This window comes from Lagopus muta, chromosome 6, assembly GCF_023343835.1.
Source record: "Lagopus muta isolate bLagMut1 chromosome 6, bLagMut1 primary, whole genome shotgun sequence".
Lineage (NCBI taxonomy): Eukaryota > Metazoa > Chordata > Aves > Galliformes > Phasianidae > Lagopus > Lagopus muta.
In genome coordinates this window covers 18,618,621-18,638,465 of record NC_064438.1, presented here as the reverse complement: position 1 = coordinate 18,638,465, position 19,845 = coordinate 18,618,621, and the positions used below count along the sequence as shown (strand labels likewise).

Sequence of the window (19,845 nt, the reverse complement as noted above, 5' to 3'; positions counted from 1 at the left end):
CTGAAAGAGCTAAATATCAAGGGAAAGGCAGCAAGACTGCTTGCTGGAGGAAATTCCCGACTGGCACAGAGCTCAGCCAAGTTGCCCTACATCTCAGGACTTGGGCTGCCTGTGCAAAACTCCATCAGCCCAGGAGAAAACGCTGCAAACCCCAATAGATTATCTGTCATTTAAATTGTTGTCACTGCTTGGGAATCATTGGTATTGGTAACTTTAACTGCTTCTCTTTCTGCAGTACCAGATTTCGCTTAACTGAAGCAATTCTCACTCAGTCCTGTCACAGACATTCACACAAATTTATACTGGGTTTACATGAAGCCTGGAAGACTATTTCCAGTGCATGTTTTAGTTACTTTCAATTTCCATAGGATTTGCAAACAGAACATTTATTTCACATGGCCTCAGAGCGTGGCCGTAAACTGCAGTCTTGCTTTATTGTAAGTCACAAGCAGACAAGGTTACTTTTCAATATGCGTTTATTTGCATGTTTCCATGTATTCTTATTTGTCTTTGGCTCAAATATTGGACTCAGCTTGCGTGAAACAAAAGCCCAGCCATTTTACGGAAAACTAGCTGTATGCTTATTTAAAACAGCCTGAACCAGTGTGATATCTGGCTCCTGTTCCTCCTGAAGGCTGATGTGGGACTCCCGAGCCCTCAGAGTGCGACAGCCCTGTGGGGAAGCAGCCTGGTTCTGCGGGCTGAACGCGAGGGCTTTGCCTGTGTCTGAAAATCAAACTTTTTCTCTGATACAGCCACAGGGTGCAAACGCTGTGCGAGCCTGCTCTGAATTCCTCCTAAGTATCAGGTTTTTCATTTTTTCCCTCAAACTGAAGACCGAATTAGGAGAAAGGTATTCTCTTTGTTCATTGAGTGTTTTCGTAGCTATCTCTTAGGTGAAAAAATAGCACAAAGGAAAGGACTTTGCCACTTTAGCTGCTTTGATTCAGTGAAGGAAATGCTAAGTGCGAGTAATGCCAGCTGTAATCAGACAAGCCCTTGTACGTGCTCCAAAATGCCTTGAAGTTAAATGTGCAGTGCTGAAGTAAGACTTTGTGAAGTTCAGCAGCCAAACAAGAAAGGCAGTCTGGCTCTGCTGACAGCACTGACAACAAGCCTTGTGGGACGTGCAAGACGTTTGCAAATCCAGTGGCTTCACCAGAGAAGGCTACACCACCAATCAGTTCAGCAGGCTACTGGATTCTGTGGGAGTCACATTTTTTTTTCCAATACTGAAATATTCTCCAATATCAAAAAGAATTCATTGTAGCCATAATTCCAGTCTCAAGAGATAAAAAACAAAAAACCAAAAAACCAAAGTAAATGTTCACCAGAAAATTTCTTTCACGAGTCATTTATTTGAATTTTTATCATGTCCACAAAAATAGAAACAGTCTTCAGAACCATTCTGTGATACATAGTCTCCAAGTTGAGATTTACAATGGCAATAGAGAAATATCTCATGTGGGGTTTTTTCCACATGTGTATGTTGAAGAAGCTGTGAGAAGCAAGCAAGAATGATGCATTTCACCATGGAAAGAAAGACAAAAATGTAACTAAACATGTTAATGTCTCTGTAGTTCACCAGCCTACATATAGTTTCTCAGGATGTTTTAAGAGTAAGTTGCTCTAACTTTGTGCAGAAAATAGAGTTGGAGGGGTGCTCACGCTTACACCTCTGACATTCTGATTTGCATGTATCTATATAAATATAATATACTTTCCTATCTAAAGCTTTATACATATGAAAAATTATGGTACAATAAAAATCTATACACATGGTGCTACCAGTTGAGCAGCTGCTAACTTATAGGATACATCTAAAAATATGATTGCTCAGCTTCTGAAATACAAAATAAAAGAGCAATCAGAAATGCTTTTTGTTTAAATAGTAATTTACATAAACATTCATCTCTTCATTTTCTCCATTTGCTTAGGCCTTGTAAAAATATTCCCTTTGGTTGGTTGCATCTGTCCTTGGCAAGAACTGCAGATTTAAACAGTCCTTTGTGTTTGTCTTAGGCAAGGGTTAATACATTTGTGAAACAGAGTAAAAGTTGGCTGGCTCCTATTCCAGGTTTGTGCTATTGTAATGCTGAATGACAAGTACCTAGTCTGAAAAGTTCTACAGAATGGGAACATAAACTTGCATGATTTCCACTTGCTGAAAGACCTGACAGTAAAAGGCTGGCATTTGTACTGCAACACAGCATAAATCACTATCCGGATTTATACAGTGGGCTTTAAGTGAAGCTACTTATTTTCAAAACCTTTACAAGCATGTTTAGCTGCTGCTCAGTAAAAAAGGGGTGAGACATCTATATTACAAGTTCAATGAATTTCCCAGTAAGTTGCTGAGAGATCTGGTAGAAAGCAGTTTTATGAAGGTATGTTAATCAGTAAGACATGAGTTAACCTGAGATTTAGCACAACAGCATCACTATGGCCATCAGCTATACCTTTTTGCTTCCAGAGCAAGAAAGGATGAAATCTGGGTGCCAGGGGATTTGTGACTGTGGCACTGATTTCAGGTTTTCACTGAAGGAGTGGATTGGAATGTGAAGGGGGATAAGCCTGGAGTACCGTGGTGATGGTTGGACTAGATGATCTTAGTGGTCTTTTCCAACCTTAATGATTCTATGATCCTATGAATGGACTGCAAATAACTGTGGGGTTGGGGGGGTGGAAGGTGACGATCTTTGGAACAAAGTGAAGGTTCTCTCCTCATCTGGTGGCATGGTTCTTGCTGTATGAACTACAAAATGATGGTAAATGGAGTGGAATGTAGCCAATCAAGCTGAAAAAAGAGGAAATTAGTGAGTTGCGCAAAAGCAAGCAAGGCTGGCACAGTCAGTCCACAAAAAAAAAAAAAAGATACACTGAGAGAAAAAAAAAATGCTTTGAAGTACAGAGGCTTATAACTTGATTTGTAAATTAGATGAACCTCTCTCCACCCAGGTTATGAAAAGTAAAAATTGTCATGTACAGGTAATTGATGGTGACAGCTTTGGCACACACACTGTAGGAGGTGGTGCTATTGTTAGACATGCCCTACATGTGTAGATAACAAGCTAAGCTCTTATGTTTGCCTACAAATTGTTGCTAAGCACATTTGATGCCATTTATATTGATACTTCTGTTGTCTCTTGGTTTCATCTGCATTTCCTTTTAAGACAAACAAAAAATGGAATAGCTTACAACCTCCAGCTGCGCCCTGCTGAATTTCTGCCTAATTTGGATTCAAATCCAAGAGATGCCTGAGGAAATGGATATTGGATGGATTTAATATTCCTTTTTATTTTCCCCTGGATTTTTCAGCCCCTGTAATTGCCATTGCTTTCCAAATTCCCAATCCTTGAAATAGTGAATAGGAATCGATCTTTGTTTCACCTCTGCTAACATCACCAAGAAAATCCTGTTTTTCAACTCCCACATCTCACGTACTCAGTGACCTGGTGAAGAACTGCCTCCTCTAGATTTATTTCCCCATGTTCTGCCTGTGCCTGGTGCCAGCAGGAAGCATTCGTGAGTTGGAGAAAGAAAAAGCTGCCAATGAATGTTCAGTCTCTGCATGGCACAGATAGAGACAAGCCCAAAATACTGACCCAGATCCAAATACAAGTGTCCCCAATGTCTCATTGTCTTTATGTTGCTGGGTTTTTCTGCAACAAAGAACGGGAAAAAAAAAAAAGAAAAAAAGCAAACAAAAAAGCAAACAAATACAAAGAGCTAGACTTGTGAAAAGCAAAGAGAACTCATATTTTACATGCAACTGAGTTTTACATTTCTCAGAGGTTATTTGAAAATAAATGTCCAAATGAGACTTGACCTGCCAGGAAGATCATATAACTTGAAGGAACTGGGGAGACTTCTCCCTCGTGCAATTGGATTAATAGATATTCTGCTTGCCCCTCTCCTCATTGCCTTATGTGTTGTGGATTTGAATGCTCTAGTTAGGAATATAAGATAGGGGAAAGTATTATCTCTACTGGGAAACTGGTGCTTTTTGGTAAGTTTGCCCAGTCAGAAAACAGTCATCTTCCTCTAATGGCTTTGGTCCCTGAGATTGACTCTCTTCCTGCAGTCCACTTCAAATACAGTTTAAGTCAGTTATAAACAAATAGCCCGTTTCATGGTGTGAGCTGAATGCCCTTTGGAGGTTAGGGAAGAAACTCAGTACCAGGCAAGGTCCAGTCCTAAACTTCTGCCTACAAAAGAAGGTCCCAGTGGTGGAGGTAGTATGGGTTCTCCAAGTAAATGCTCACACCCACCTTGATGAGCTACTGCTCTTACAGCCGGGACAAGCCAATTGAAGGGGAACCCACTGTCTGGATTAATAAAAGCAACTGGAAGCCAGCAAAGTGTTGAAACATTCAGAAATTGGAGGGAAGGAACAAGTGATATTGGCCAATGAAAGCTATAAACCAGCTGGTTATGGAAGAAGACTACTTGGCTCAGAGATGCTTTACAGTTTCTCCACTTACAGCTGCCTTCCAAAGTGGATTACCATACTGCCTAAATGCCCTAGTATTTTGCTCCTTCCCTTTCTTTGCATGACTCGCAGCATTGTCATGAATCACATTATGCCTGTATGACTTAACAAAAAAAAAAAAAAAGAAGAAAAACTTCACAAGAAGGGAAAAATAATCATAATTCTATAATGTTATCTTATATCACAGAAAACTGTGTACATTTTTTCCCCATACAGGACATACTTCAAATAAAATAATTTTAACGCCAACAATGATAATGTTCCTTCTTCCCGACAGAAGTAGAATTGTTTTTTCACCCCAGTTTGGTACATAAATATAAGAAAATAGTCTTTGAATATTTACATCCAGGTGTTTTAAGTGTTATTTCTTGAGATCCTTAATTCTCATTTTCTCTCCAGCCACGGGCATTCTTTCCAAATTTATATACTAATCTGCGACCATCCACACGCTCCAGGATTTCTCGTTTATAATAGTATCTGTTAAAGGAAACATGTAGAAAAGATTTAAACCAAATTCCTCTACAGTCTCAGAAGACCACAGTCAAATTGGGAATCACAAAGCTATCTGAAATGTCTTTAGTTTGTTTCATTTTACGTTATTTTATTATACTTTATTACACCAAAGGTTGATCTAACTGAAAGACAAGGAAGAAAAAAAATCACTGTGTCTTCTTTTACTTCACATTAACCAACTTACAAATTTGAATCTCACCATTTTTCAAGTTCCACAGTATTGCCCTATTCATTACACGCTCTGATTAAATTTCATCTTGTTTTGTTTTTTTTGGTGGTGTTTTTTTTTTTCTCCTAAATAAGCCTGCATCTGAAATCTGACCAGGAAAGAATCTAAAATTCCATTTTGAAATACAGTTTGAACTTCTATGGATTATGGGAAATTCTGAGAATGTTAAACCAACTGGCAAAGAAGGTCCTCACAGAGGACCTGTAAGCCAGTTTTAAGATAAAGGCAGGGGAATGTTTATGTTCTGAACACTGATGCAAAAAACAAGTTCTCTGTAATCTAAAACTTCCCAGTTCAATAGCACGTGAACTTTCAGCTTGCTGTAACCATTTTTCCTTTCTACAATCAAATATTTTTATTGGTTGGCAGTGTGGACAGAAACAGAATCTACTATGTATAAAATATATTGTAAACGTTATATAATATGAATATTATAGTATACAGACACAGGAGGAATAAATTAAGACAAAGCAGAATGCAATGTTACAACCTCAAGATTAGTGGGAAAGACTTCGTTGTTGCAAAAAATAAAAAAAAGGAACTGCTGCTGCTTGCACTTCATTTTTAAAAGTAACCAGATTCTCCATTCAGGCAATTTCTTTATGTGCACTCACCTCATAGCCCGGCTGAGTTTCTCATAAGTCATGCTGCTGTTGTTCTTCTTCTTCCCCCAGAGCTGAGCCACAGCTTCGGATTTTAAAAATCTGAAGACACCTTCTGACCGGTCCTCCCACTTGATTAATCCTGGGTATTTCTCAGGGTTAAGAAGAATATCTCGAATAAATTCCCACAGATGAGTTCCTCGAGGGTCTGAAAGAGGGAGGGTGCAGAAGGAAGGAGTTTAAGGAGCTCTCTGGGCTATGTTCTTTATTATGCAGTTTTCTTACGGTGTGTCATCTATAAGCAAGGACCACTCAGTGAGGATGGGCCATGCTTTGTGGACTGCAGAACCACCACCTCAGAGCTACACATGTGAAAACATTGATGGCTTTTACACCAAGGCTAGAGCTGAGCATCAGCCTTTGGAAGGCTGAGCCCTGAGGCAAAAGGATGGATAAGAGCCACAACAACCAGGAGAGGTAGAGACCAAACCATCCCCTGCTGCCTGAACTAAACACCACTTTGGGACTGAACATGTTTAAGTCTTCCCTTCACCTCCTCCCTTTTTCCTGATATTTTTCCTGATATTCTTCTACAGCATGGCAGCATGTAACCTGGTGTTATTGTGCAACTCCTGAAACAGCCAGCAGAACTGTATGGAGGGCACTGAAGTGCCATGCATTTAAAACAGATAAACAGAAGGCAAATGAAATACAATGCTGTTCCACGTGTGCAAGTGTTTGGTCTCAAGTGTTCTAGGTAGACTTCAAGAAGAAGGTGTATACTGGCTAGAGGAATAGTGATAAAAATGGATAGCCAAAATTGTATAGGAAAATAGCATTAAAAGTTTGGCTGCAATGGCAGAAAGGGCAAAAACAGACATCCAAGTTCAATATGGAGGCCCCATTTAAGCACAACTCTAATCCAGCTATTGTAGAGATGACACGAGAAAGCCCACGTAGAAGGAAAACAAACATACAGTCAAACAAGTGAGATGTGGTATATGAATGAAGAGTAACAGTGACAAGGTGGGCCAGGAAACAGTTGTCCTTTGGTCTGCTTTCAAATGCATGTAAGGCTTTGGACCAATGTAAGAAGGAAACAACCTCAGCAAAGATGCAGTGTTAAATAGAAACTGGTATACAGGTAACATCAGTATTTTTCAGTCAACTAATCCAGTATTTTTCTTTGCTATGATAACTGCTTTCTAGAGGCAACCAAATGTGGTGGATCTAGTCTATCTGGACATCAGCAACAGACTGTATAGATAAAGGTACAACGACTAATGATGAAACTGGAAATGTAGGGGATTAGCCCAGCATGGCAAAGTAACCTTTACTTTATGCCAAGACTATGATGGGGTTCTTCTCAGGTTCGTCTTCAAACCATTCCTACTTAATCTCTTCATTAGCAATCTTGATACACACACACAACACCACAAAAAAAGTCTGTGTGCAGATAAAAGTTCTGGAGTTCTGAATGAGCAAAGTCACAGAGCAGGATAAGAAGAGAAGTCATGAAGGAAAACTAATCTGGAGACTACAGAAACAGGATTAAATTGAATACTGCAATACACATCAGAGGACAAATACTAATATGCTCTACTATAAGCACAGGATGAAAAAAAAACATATGCAAGTTGTTTTCAGGTTTGAAATCCCAGTAATATGCATTAAGAGAATGGTGTCTACAAATCACAGATATGGTAATCTGTCTTCAGACTCAGGTTGAATCAAAACTAGCAGAAAAAGAGGATGAGGGGAGCAGAAAGACCTCCGTATCAGAAGAAAAGGCAGCTGTAGGAGTAGGGGCAGGTGTTTGCTCATGATGGCATGCATTAAAAGCTCTGGGAAGAGATGCAGAGCTGCATCTCTGGCATTGCTGCACCTAGCAGGCACAGGCACAGCAGGGCCTGTGTACAGACCTTCCTTATTTAGTTCATCACCTCCTTAGTTATCCCTATATTCCAGATCACCAGCTCAGCTCAACGAAGGGGGGAGGAAACTGAATTCTGGTGGTTTCCCTCTGGGCTCTTACTGATAAAAACAATTAGAAAAGTGCAAAACTACTGCATCAAAAATAACATGAGCAAACAGCACCAGAAACAGTGAGATCCTTGGAGAATTCTATCAGAGTAACCATCTAACTAGCTCTGCTTTCAAAATGAACTCAGAATGCTCCCTTTTCCTTCCCAATGGGTATCTGCTCTTCATGCGTTTCTTTTCCCTCAATCAAACAACCATTATAAACCACGGATGTTATAACCATTATAACCATGGACTTACTGTGTTTCTTGGTGTGGGACTTTGGGGTATGATCTTGTGTTTTTTTCACATCTGAAGAATCTGTAGAGAGGAAAATGAAGCCTATTTGTAAATTTGATTAAAGGTTTTCCATTGACTAGCAGGTTGAAAGAAATAAAACCACAAAAAAGAACGAATATCTCTTTTAAAGATAATCACTTTTCAGAAGGCAATCTAAGGGAGGAGGAAGGGGGAGAGTTTTGTTTTCTGTACTGTATGGTAATCAGCACACTTCACAAAGAGACCATTGATGAATAAAGAATGAACGCAGAGGTAAACATTTGGCTTTTGAAACCTAAATTAGATTAACAAATACCTCACCCCATGCTATGTGTGAGAGAGAGAAAAATAAGAGAATCAAGTCTATAAAAGGAAGCCTGAATTGTCCCATTATGTCTTAGTCTTTGCAGAAGCATGTATCTTTGGGGGCTTATTTGTTTCCGAAGAGATGATCTAATGTGAAATATATGCGCTGGTACCGATGCACAGAACACCTACCTGACTAAAACATAATGAACTGGCACAGCACGGTTGTTTGGGGGGCAGGGAGCGGGACTGCACTGGTAGGAGGTTTTGGCAGCTGGACGTGCATATATTGTTCCATGGCTCGCAGCCACAGAAACAAGCCATTTCTCATTGATGGTGCTTTATCACCTGCAGCCAGCCCCAGGAGGAATCGGATTTCTGGCACAAATGTTTCTTCAGAAACCAAGAAAAAGAAAAGTTCTGTCTGTTCCTCGCCGTCCCCCACCTGGCAGCCTGACTGCATCCCGCTCTGCAGCTCCAAGGTCTCACAAAATCTGCGGGACCGTCCCGAGACGGAGGCCCTCCTCTATTTGCTTTTCGGCCTGCTTCGTGCCTGAATGCCACAAAGCAAAGCTGAAGGTCCCACGCACGTTTTCCCAGCTTCTATGAATGCAGGATTATCATACTTTTCATGGAAACGGGACATTTGCATGTGCAAATGACTCACAGGAAATATTCATTTGCATAGAAACTTGTTGGATTTGCACAAGCAACTGCAATAACTGCATGTGAAAAGGTAGATGCAAAGCTATTCACACAAGTCACTTTATTCATACATAACTGGATATGTACCCCGAGCAGGGCAGAGAGGATAAGTCCAACCTCCCCTGCTCTGAGCTGACATAATTACTGTCCTTGACCCCCCGAGCAGCAAATGTGCTCTGAGTCATTTTGCCTTCCCACTCTCAAAGAGCAGGAACCAGCCTGAACCTCACTCAGCTTGGGGGGAAAAAGTAAAATGAGGCCTATTTCACTGCCTTTCCTCAGATTACGATCCCCTGATGTTATTAAAAGCCTGTGGGAACTCCTGGTGAGGACAGCAGGACCAGGCCCTTTATTTGCCCTCTTATTTAAATCCTTTCCATTTTAAAATCCCACAGTTTGCTTGCAAATGTTTGTTATACTCTGTTTAGCTGGGGATTTATTCTTGGAGATTCAGTTGCCTTCTGCTTGGCTGGTGATTTACTCTGGGTTTCAGCTGTGTACACAGCCTCTCGCTCTGCCTCCCTCTCATGGAGACCGGTTTCAAACACGCTGTGTCGGGAGGCTGGGGCCTGACAGATGAAAAGAGTTACAATGCAGTTTCAACAAAGCTGCCTTGCAAAACTTGTGACAAAAGGTTGCAGGGTATTTGCATATGATTCAGGAGTGAGCCATATTCTTTACGGGATATACAAATTTAGTTTTTACAGGAGGCTGTGCCCTTGGCGTGCCACCCTTGCTCTAGGCTCAAGCAGTCAGCAGGTAAACACACCGCGCCAGGAGCTTGACAGGTCCCCAGTCCCACCAGAGCACTCTGAACTCCTGGCAGCCATCTTAGCAGAGTGGGTGGAGGCGGCAGCGAAAGCAAACACAGTGGGGGTTTTGGTGGTGGTTGGCTGTTTTTTTTCTCTTTTTAAGGTTTGGTGGTTTTCTTTCTCAAGTTAGGTTTTCTCTCTCTCTTATTAAATCGATTGCCAAATGCATGCATTTAAGCCACACGTCCCAGTAGTAAGCCCAGCGGCGCAGGGAGGCAGGGGCGCGGTGGGCACAGGAGCAGTCACAGCTCGACAGCCCACAGGGCTCTGCGGAGACAGTGCCTATGAGGCCACATCCCTGCAGCACACCTCCCTCATTACCCCACCACTTCTACCTGTCTCCCTCAGGCCTATCTGCCTGAAAGCTTTCTAAGATGACTGTGCCTTTCCTTCCCCCTTTCTTGCTGCCTCATGACCTCAGATTCCCTTTTCCCTCCACCTTGCTCTTGCCTCCATCCCGCTGCCTGCAGCAGGACGTGCCCTGCAGAGCACCCCGACATGTGTGCCCTGCCCGCAGTTTCAATGGGCGCTACATCAAATGGGTTTGTGCACTTTTTCCTGCCCTTTAGCAGACAGATCGTATCTCTTCTGTGGCCTCGTGGAGCTCTGAGAAGGGTGAAATGGTGTGCTGGGCTTGCCTGGGGACAGGCTGGGCTGGGAGTAGGCAGGGGGCGCTGGGCCTGCCCTACAGTGCCCAGCGGCTGCCCCCAGCATGCCCCCAAACCTACTTGACATGAACGACCAGCTCAGCAGGGAACTGCAGCCGCTTCTGGGGAGGAATATGACAATTATTTGCCCACACTTGGCTACCCCACAGAAAAGCACATGCCTGAGCTGGAACATCTTGTCTCTCTGACACTAACATCTTCCCCTTTGACTAAGTCACTTTAAAAGATATGTGGAGGCAGCAGATTGTTTGATCTTCTTTGTCTTGACAGAGGGAAGAGAGAAGCTATGGTAATGATGATAGCTAAAAGAGTTGTCAGAATCAGTACTGCTTGGTATAAAAATGACTGGAGGCTCAGATTCAATCCTACAACACAAGACCACGGAGACTATTATATGTCAGTAGCTTTGGGAGAAGCAACAATTAACAATATAATTACAAGTTCCTTACCAGGAGGCTGGTGACTCGGTGTCGACATGGAGATTTGAGCACGACAGAACGTTTTGCTGTCCAATAGCTCTGGAATTAAAAAGAAAACAGTTAAAGTAATGTCCTCTTACAACCATAGAGCTACTTCAGAAAAGCAAGAAGTATAGTGAAGGTAGTTACCTACTGTGCTACCATAGCCACTATCATACAGGTAGTTGTCTTCTTTCCAGGACACCATTAACGATGGATCTGAAGGTGAAGGACAACGAGGGAAATTAGATCAACAAAAGGACATAAGGATGAATACAGACAGACAAAGCAGTAAGAAATGTGCAGAAGGTACAGTGAACTGAGAATTGAAGGGGCTAAGTGAAAAATTACTTTCTTTCTCTGAAATTGTGGATTAGGGCTTGCATACTCAGGCAAACATACTTACACAAAGCACTGACTTACAAAATAATGTAGCCGCCTTTTCCTTTTCCTAAGACACCATTTATACCTGCCCTGGAATGAATTTTCCTATGTCAGAACAGCTCTAATTCTACCCTAATTCTCTAATTCTATGACAGTTCTTTGGTGCCATGAAAATGAAAGTGCTCTCAAATATCTAGTAGAACAAGAGAATGCTTATAATTAGTATTTATTTCTATAATAGTGGAACTCGAAAGTCCCCTCCAAGACAGAACTTCATGTGTAAGCACATAGTGAGAAACATCAAAGCAGAACCATTTTATTCTGGCACGTAAGTCCCCACCCTTAACCCAAAAGCCACTAGTAAGCTTAAAGAGTAATATGACTTAGTGACCTTCTGGTCAGGTGGATCAATACATACAGAAGTATTGTCTTTATAAGCCGTACAGCGAGCAGGAAATTACTCTTTTTACAGTGCATTTTTGAGGTTAGAAGCTTTAAACACTTATTTTTCTTTTGAACTCAAGCTCAGAAAGGATGAGATCTGAAGTTCAAATCCATGTTTTACTTTTTTTTTTTTTCATGTTCACATAAATGGGGGGGGAAAAAAAGAGTTATAGCTAAATAATCATGGTTGGCTGAGTTACCACTTATGACATAGGAATTTAGCAGGCATGCTAAGTAATAGCTGCATGTTTGGGCACCCAGAGCTTGTGTTCCTACAATAGCACACACCCTTTGCTTGTTTGGACACCTGATCTGCCCAGTGTTGCCTCTGAAAACAGGCCTTAGCCAGCCAGAACGTGGGGAGACAGCTTGTCTTCACATTTCATTCTATTTCAGTGCCTACAAGGCAGGCTTTCCCCCCTAAACCACCAGCCCATCCCTGCCAGCTCATATGGAGTCCCAGTCTGCACCAGTCCACCCTACCAGCAGGCACAGTGAGTAGCACTAGTCAATGGTGGGCTTTGATCTCTCCAGGATGTGTGGCAGAGGTACTGTGCAGAGCCCTGTGTATCTCTACTTGAAGGAGAGACTAACATTATATCAGGATCTCATAAATCAGGACTTGAAGAATTACTGTGGTTTCTTATAGGGCAAGCATCAAGGCTGCTGCATGCATGCCACCCATACCATGCGGGTACGGGCAGGGAGCCGACTGCAATGCTTGCTTGCTGCAAGGAGAAGGTGAAGAGTGTCCCTGACTGGGGAGGCTGTGCTCCTCCAGGATCACTGAATGAATTGGCTGGCAGTATTTGTCAGAGACACCTCACACTACAAGTCTGTACTCCTGCTGTCAGGAAATACTAAAATGTGGCTAATGAATATATCTACAGGCAAAGATGCTGGGACCAGTGTGATAGACAGTGTTCAGATATAGACGGAGCTGTCCTGGTAAAAGCAACTGGCACAATAATTGTGCCCAGAGTGCACTGAAGTTCTTTTCCTGGAGAAACAAGGCCCAGGCAGGAAAAGCATCTAGCTACGAATACAATGGAATAAGGGACTGCTGCAGGAAAAATGCAGACGTATGCTACCACGAATTTCAGTTTAACTGAAACGTGAAGAAACTGAAATGTAACATTTTAAATTTTTTACTCAAATATGTTTGGTTTGGAAATTTCCTCACATTTCAAAGCACTAACAGCACTTCTTCGCAAAATATTTTTCCTCTTTAGAAAAAAAAACCAACAACTTAAATTTCTGTGAACTGTTTTGCAATCTGCTGAATGAAGCAAAGAATGATGTTCTCTACACTCTCTGACTGCACTCTCTAACCACTGCACACTATACTAACTCTGAACATCAGTGTAGGCAGGTGGTGTTACAGTATTCTCCCAGCAAAAGTGGCCACATGAGAAGGTATTTTGGTGCTACCTGAAGCTTCAAAAAAATGATTGACTGATATCTGTGTTATCTCCTTAAATCTGTGTGAAATGCCGTTGCAATTAATGCTGTTGTGATCTCTCTCTTGCAATGGACAACTTCCCCTTTTCCCCATAAAAAGATCAGTTACCCAGCAATTACTTACCTGTTTGCTCTGTCTTCACAATGACGTTATGAGATTGGTACACGTCACTTCCACACTGACCTGCAAGAAAGCATATGGCAGATAGGACATGCAACAACAAGCAGAGAAGAATTAAAGATACAGTTCCAAGCACAAACCGTTGCAGTTGAGCCAGAGAGCTAATTTTGGAGTGGAATACAAACCTTTCCCCTTGATCCTTCTGCCTTATATGTGACATAAGCAATGATACAGTAATATAGTCAGTAAGGCGTTAGCAATATAGCAAACAAAGCAAATGACATTTGCCAGGTGTGTTTCAGAAGTGGCTTCTGAAGATTTGAAAATTCAGACAATCGTATATGCGTCTCTATCCCCTGCGTAGCTTACTGTCTATTTACCATTCCATTTTAGGTGCTGAAGGTTGCTATAAAGCAACTGCCCTGCTGTCCCAGCTGCCTGCGTGAATTCCTGCAGACTCATGCTGCACAGATGTTCCCCGTTGATATCAAACTCCTGGAAGGGTATGCAGTTGGCATCCAGTTGGTTGGTATCAAGGAGATGCTGCAGCCATTCCCAGACCTGAAACTTCGTCCAGTACTGAGGATGTATTTCGTGCCACTGGGTTCCATAGAAACTGCTGGACACTGGAGAAGAAAATGAGTATTAACTGGCTCTGTTAACACCATGGGATTATTTTGAGGACAGAAAAGTTACATACATAAATTTCACGCCCTGGAAGTCCACAAACTTAGACTCTTTTCAGTTTTTAACACTAGCTCAGTACCTACTGCTGGAGAAAAACATCTTTTTGTTGTTGTTGTTTTTTTACTCAGTTTTCCAATTAAAAATGAAATATATTACTTTACACCTCTCTTAAGAAGTTGAATGAGTAGAAATGAATTTAGTAATGTTGGCTAAATATACCAAAAATTCTTTGGAGCAAGATAAACTGCAGAAGTACTGTCACAAAGGAGTGTTGATCTGTGCGTGGGAAAAGTGTATTAGTGCATAAGAAAACGATGGAAAAGCCTTGCAAAATCCACATAATGAGCAGTGGAAATTTTGTTTGTATAAAGATTGAATATGAATTGTGGAATTCAGCCAACGAACACTAAAAACAAGGCACTCTTAAATTGCTCTAACATAAAAATCTATCAGTACGGCCTACAATATCAGGGCAGAGCTGACCTTCTAACAAATGCATGTTATCTTTGTAGTCTGGTAAGATGGTTTCTGAATATAATTGTAAAACTCATTTTGAAATTAAGGGAACTACCTAATTTTCTTCTTAGGATGTCTGAATCTTTTCTTGGTCAGTCTTTCAAACCACCCTCAGTTGTATGTCACTGCATGACAATAATTTATGTGTACAAATGAAAGGAAACATATGCGGGGACAGGATAATTACACAAGATAAGATAAGATGTAAGATATACAAAGGTAGGACTGCCTTGATCCAGCCTCTCAGAGAAGTTAGCAAAAGGAGTTCAGTGCAATTTATTCCTTGGGAAAAGAGGACAGCGGGGAAGGCCAGGCAGAGACAGCGGCATGATAAAATGTTCAGAAAAGCAAGAAGGTTCATTTAAGGATGAAAGAATTACAGACTGCAGAGGTGGTTAAATTATGGGAAAAGGAAAGACTGCCGTGCTCTGGCTCTGAGTTAGCTCTGCACCAACACATTGTTTCTCTCACTGGTACCAATCTGGTCCTTCACAGTCTTTCCCACACAGCTGTGAGAAATACAAGTAACAAAGGGTATGGCTAGAAGACTACAAGCTACAGAGCTGGCACATTTTAGGAAACTGTTTCAGCCAGATCTCAGGTCTCTTCAGATGAGATGCAATGCACAGTGTGAGCTCATGGATGAACACAGAATAAGCCCACAGTTACTTGTGCTCCTTTATCAACGCTGGCCAGCAAAGTCTGCGTCAGTGCTTTAGTTAGATGTTGCTCATCCTGCTGTTGAAGGATTAGGGGAATGAGTACAGAAATGACTAAGACTTTGGTATGTTGGCAAGTGAAGGTTTGAAGGAACCAAGAAGCGTTCCCTGAAAAGGAGGCTGAATTTATTCCCATCATTTCAGAACTGTCAAGAATTTTCAGAGATTCTCTAATGTAAGCACAAGTCTTTAATGAGAGAAAGGAGTTTGCATGGGAAATGGACGTGAGGAGGTAGGTAACTGTAGAGGCTGGTCTATGCTTTCGGTTTCCTGTAACTCCAAAAGATGTGTGAATGCTTGAGGATCTCTCAATGGGAAATCCAAATCCATATCTTTATGAGATCCTGTGCAAGATCAGTCAAGACTTTTTTTCCATTATTCTGTTACAGGCAGCTTATAGGCAACTTGATACATTTACTCAAAGCTCACTTTTGTATTTCTTTGTATTTAGAAATTACACATTAAAAAAAAAAATCAAACACAAGTTTCACTGAATAGGAACTTTTGCTGTAAGTTTTTTGTACCACTCTGTAGATTAGAAGAACAACTGCAACACGTTTGCTTAGATTTTAAGGTTTACGCATTGATTTCAAAGCACTATTTTGGGTGAGGAAAACAAACCTAGATGAAACACTGCACGTCTATCTATGCATCTGTATCTACATTTTTATATATAGAGAGAATGTGTATCTGTGCAGCTAAATCATCACAAGAATAGTATAATAAATTTCACCCTGTGTGACACCTTGTAAGTTAATTTAGGTGCAAAAGTCATCACTAGCTCTTAGGCATTAGAAGGCATATATGGAATTAAAGAGATGGTTCTGTGCATAACAAAGAAGTTCTCAGATCACAAGCTATCTAGTGCCCTAACGCCAGTCTAATTAGATAGCTATCTAGTAATTTGAGCTGAAAAAGCAAATATAGTGAAGGAGCAAAAAGACTACTCCCCTGCAAAGCCGGAGGGGTGATTAGTGCTGAAGAGTAATGTCGGATCAGAGAGGGCATGAGGGGTAAATGTGACAGAGAAAGAATTCTGGACTGAGGAGAGGGAACATTTGACTCTTTTGCTACCTTGAAATTCATTTTAACAAAAAGGAGCAGTAACAAAATAAACTGGACACTTTCAGAAATTTAAGTTTTGTGAGTTCAGCTCTGACAAAGAAAATACAAACGGAAATTTTCCAACATGAAGTGAAACTCCAGCAAACTAGTATCACTGAAAAGCAATACCTGTGCATATTTAAGGGTTAAGTAGTCCCTTCCACCCCTGCCTATCCTCTCCCACCAAAAAAAATAAAAACACATAGCTCAGAGCTGTTGAATTCCTCCTACCATTGCACGTGGAATATCCATCTGTCCAGGAAGGCTGCTGGTGGAGTAGGTTGCTGCTGGAATTGATACTCATTCTGCCAGCTCCTTCCAAAATCATGATCTGTAAGTGAATTGAACAGCTTGCTTAGTGAGCAGTGTCTAGTCCAAAAGGTAAATGGTAAAAAAAAAAAATCCACTGAAGGTAAAGTGAGCAAGCCAATTCCATTTGTAGAAGATACAATTGAAATCAAGAACATGTTGCCACAACCCCTTTTCAGCTGCCACAAAATCTCTTTATGATAAACATTACCATGCTTGATTTGCATATGCAAGAAGCAAGTTTCTACAGCTGCCCATCCATAAATGAATAATCCGTAATCAGAAATGAAGCCGAATGAAAAGACAAGGATCCTGACAGAGCAATACAGGAAAACTGCCAAGCTTTGAGAAACGAAAAACAAAGTTGTTTGACTTTTTTTAATTTTTCTTTTTTTAGATTTAAAGAGAAAATGTGTTAAAATAGGATTTTCTTTTCTTTCTTTTTTCTTTTTTCTTTCTTTTTTTTTTTTTAGGAGAAAGAAAAGATTTTTCAATAACTGCAAATTAAACTATACAAGAACTCATGGTAAGAACTCAAGTTGAGAAACTCCTTCACACAGAGGGACCCACGTGTAAATGCTACAGGGAGGTAATGTTAGAAGGAATATTTTTTCAGTTTGCTCAGTTTTGCTCAGTTTCTTTCTGATCTGCGTCAACAGCGTCCCTAACCTACTCTCAGCTGCAGATAGCAGAGATCCTACATTTGGAACCACTGAAGAACTGGACAGTCAAAGATCTCAAAGATGAGACAAGTGAGACAAATTTTCCTTTCTACTTATGTTAGCTTTAGCATCATGGGCAAAACTGTTACTTTATTTGGTAAGACATGTTTGAGCAAAATTACTTAGATGGTATTTTAAAAAATGTCACATATTTATCACACATTAAATCATTTCAGTGAACATAGACAAAGCTCCACAACTACAGGTACTCATGACTTTTTAATTATCTTTCAATGGTTTCAAGTTGCAAGCTTATAAGTACACATTATAACCGCACAGCATGAACATTCTTCAAGAGTTTAGAAAAGTAATTTTTAACTAATACAAAGGTTTCAGAACAGTGCTGTTATATAACTGCACACAGAACAAACTGTTGTTCAAAACCTTCTAAATCAAAAGCCATGGACGCTGTGAGAATAAAACTTTTAGAGCTCAGGAGGGAACGTGAAAGTAGCTAGATGTCACTTTGAAATTACAGAGAGGCTGAAATAAAAAAAAAAATGCACCCATGAAAGTTAAAGAAGATGGTCTTGGCCTTTTCCGCACTGAGGAGAATGAGAAAACTTCCACTGAGTGCCCTGCCAGACCCTCACAAGCTCATACCAAGAACATTTTTGGTAGAAGGAGTCATTAAGAAGAGTCGCAACCTTGAAAGAACTGCCTGAAAAAGATCTGGACTGACACATACCTCCATCATTTGCAATAAATGACGACATTCGTAAAAGTTACTGAAGTGCACACATTTAGGAGAGCCTCTCTACGTCTTTTCCCTGACTCCACATTGATGTACATTTATAAATGGACAGAGGTTGTTGAGAATCACTGAAAAATCCAAACCCTTAAGAAATGTGTCACAGGGAATAATCCTTTACAGTATACCCTACTTCAGTGCTTTTTTTTTTTTTCTGCTACATAGAATGACATAATGCTTTCTACTCTTAATTCTAACAAATCCATGATTCAGTGACGACTGGTGAAATTTTTTTCTTGTATCAGATATGTGATGTTACAAAATGTCAGCAATTGAGTGATACCTATCGTCCCCCCATGGCTAAAATCCATGGCCAAATAAAAGATGACGGGGTATCAGTCAGTAAGTTTGTGCAAGTTAGAAAAGAAGACGTCTTTAGCCCTGTGTTAAAGTCAAGTGACTTGGTACTCTGAGGTCAGGAAACATTTCATTTTCTTACACTGACTTTGTTCAGCATAAAAGATGAATATCATTTATCTCATACGCTTGAGATGGATGCTTTTCAGTGATAATGCATGTTTGAAAGTAAATACATACTCACTCTTCTGAGCAGATACAGACTGAAAGATTTATCAAATTATTTATTTCACTGACTCGTTTTTTAATCATTTAAGATTTAATTATGTTCTTAAGATTTTATACAAGTGAAGTATTCATGATACAAAACTTATTACATTATCAAATAAAGGTGAGGTAGAATACCAGGCATGCTGGGAAAACCATAAAGCTTGAGGATTAACAGAACTCTCTCAGGAACGTAGTTTGATGAGTTCTCTTCTTTTTAAAAAGTACATTAGGCATTTAATATTGAATTTCAACTGATAGATCTCCAGTCAAATTTTCAGCAGAGATCATCAAGGATTCACATGTGTTATGTCATTTTAAACAGTTTCTACAGTTTATGGAACTCCACACAATTTTAATGTCTGATACTTGCTCAAATAAAAATGTCTGAGAAAATGTATGCTTACAATCTGAAATGCTTTCCATGTTCAAGGCCCTGTGTACCTTTGCTCTGAAAACTCTACTACGTAAATTCTTGTTTTATTTTCTTTCTAACTAATCAGATGAATTTCCAAACCAAAAGACACTATGACACTTTGGTTCAGAGACTAAAGCTATAGAAAGTTAAATAAACAAAAAATTAAGTCTTGCATAGTTTCCAGCATAAAGCAGAACACGTCAGAACACCAACTAGAAGCACTCTGAAAGCCTTTTCCTTAGATTCTGATTCCTGACATGCTCCCTTGAAATCTTATTCCCCTGTCATAGTCTAGCACACAATTGCTCTTCACAGTATTCCTTACAACATTAATAGTATTTCCAGACAATGTACGTGGAACTTTGCAAATTAATCAATCAGTACATCCTCTTTCTGAAAGCTATACAAATTATTTTAACCAAAATAACTTATCTTTCCACATCACTTGTGGAAACAGCTGTTCACGAGAAGAAGAAATCATGATACAACAGTAACCACTGGCACAGGACTAGATTCAGCTTTGACCCAAACTTTCCCAAAGTTATGGGTGCTATTCAAG

At 40.4% G+C, this 19,845-nt stretch overlaps 1 protein-coding gene across 5 annotated transcripts in view; it reads right to left on the bottom strand.

Annotated features, from left to right (window-relative positions):
* Positions 1-1,347: 1,347 nt before the first annotated feature.
* The window catches only part of EHF (ETS homologous factor), a 90,927-nt gene continuing 72,429 nt past the window's right edge, over positions 1,348-19,845 (bottom strand). For all 5 annotated transcript variants that reach the window (XM_048949859.1, XM_048949861.1, XM_048949858.1 and 2 more), the window contains 8 exons: positions 16,754-16,853; positions 13,877-14,122; positions 13,500-13,559; positions 11,237-11,305; positions 11,078-11,146; positions 8,120-8,179; positions 5,849-6,044; positions 1,348-4,969 (listed from right to left, as the gene is read on the bottom strand). In XM_048949859.1, coding sequence (XP_048805816.1) covers positions 4,870-4,969; positions 5,849-6,044; positions 8,120-8,179; positions 11,078-11,146; positions 11,237-11,305; positions 13,500-13,559; positions 13,877-14,122; positions 16,754-16,850 — 897 coding nt within the window. In that variant the 5' untranslated portion in view covers positions 16,851-16,853 and the 3' untranslated portion in view covers positions 1,348-4,869. The remainder of the gene's footprint in view (positions 4,970-5,848; positions 6,045-8,119; positions 8,180-11,077; positions 11,147-11,236; positions 11,306-13,499; positions 13,560-13,876; positions 14,123-16,753; positions 16,854-19,845) is intronic.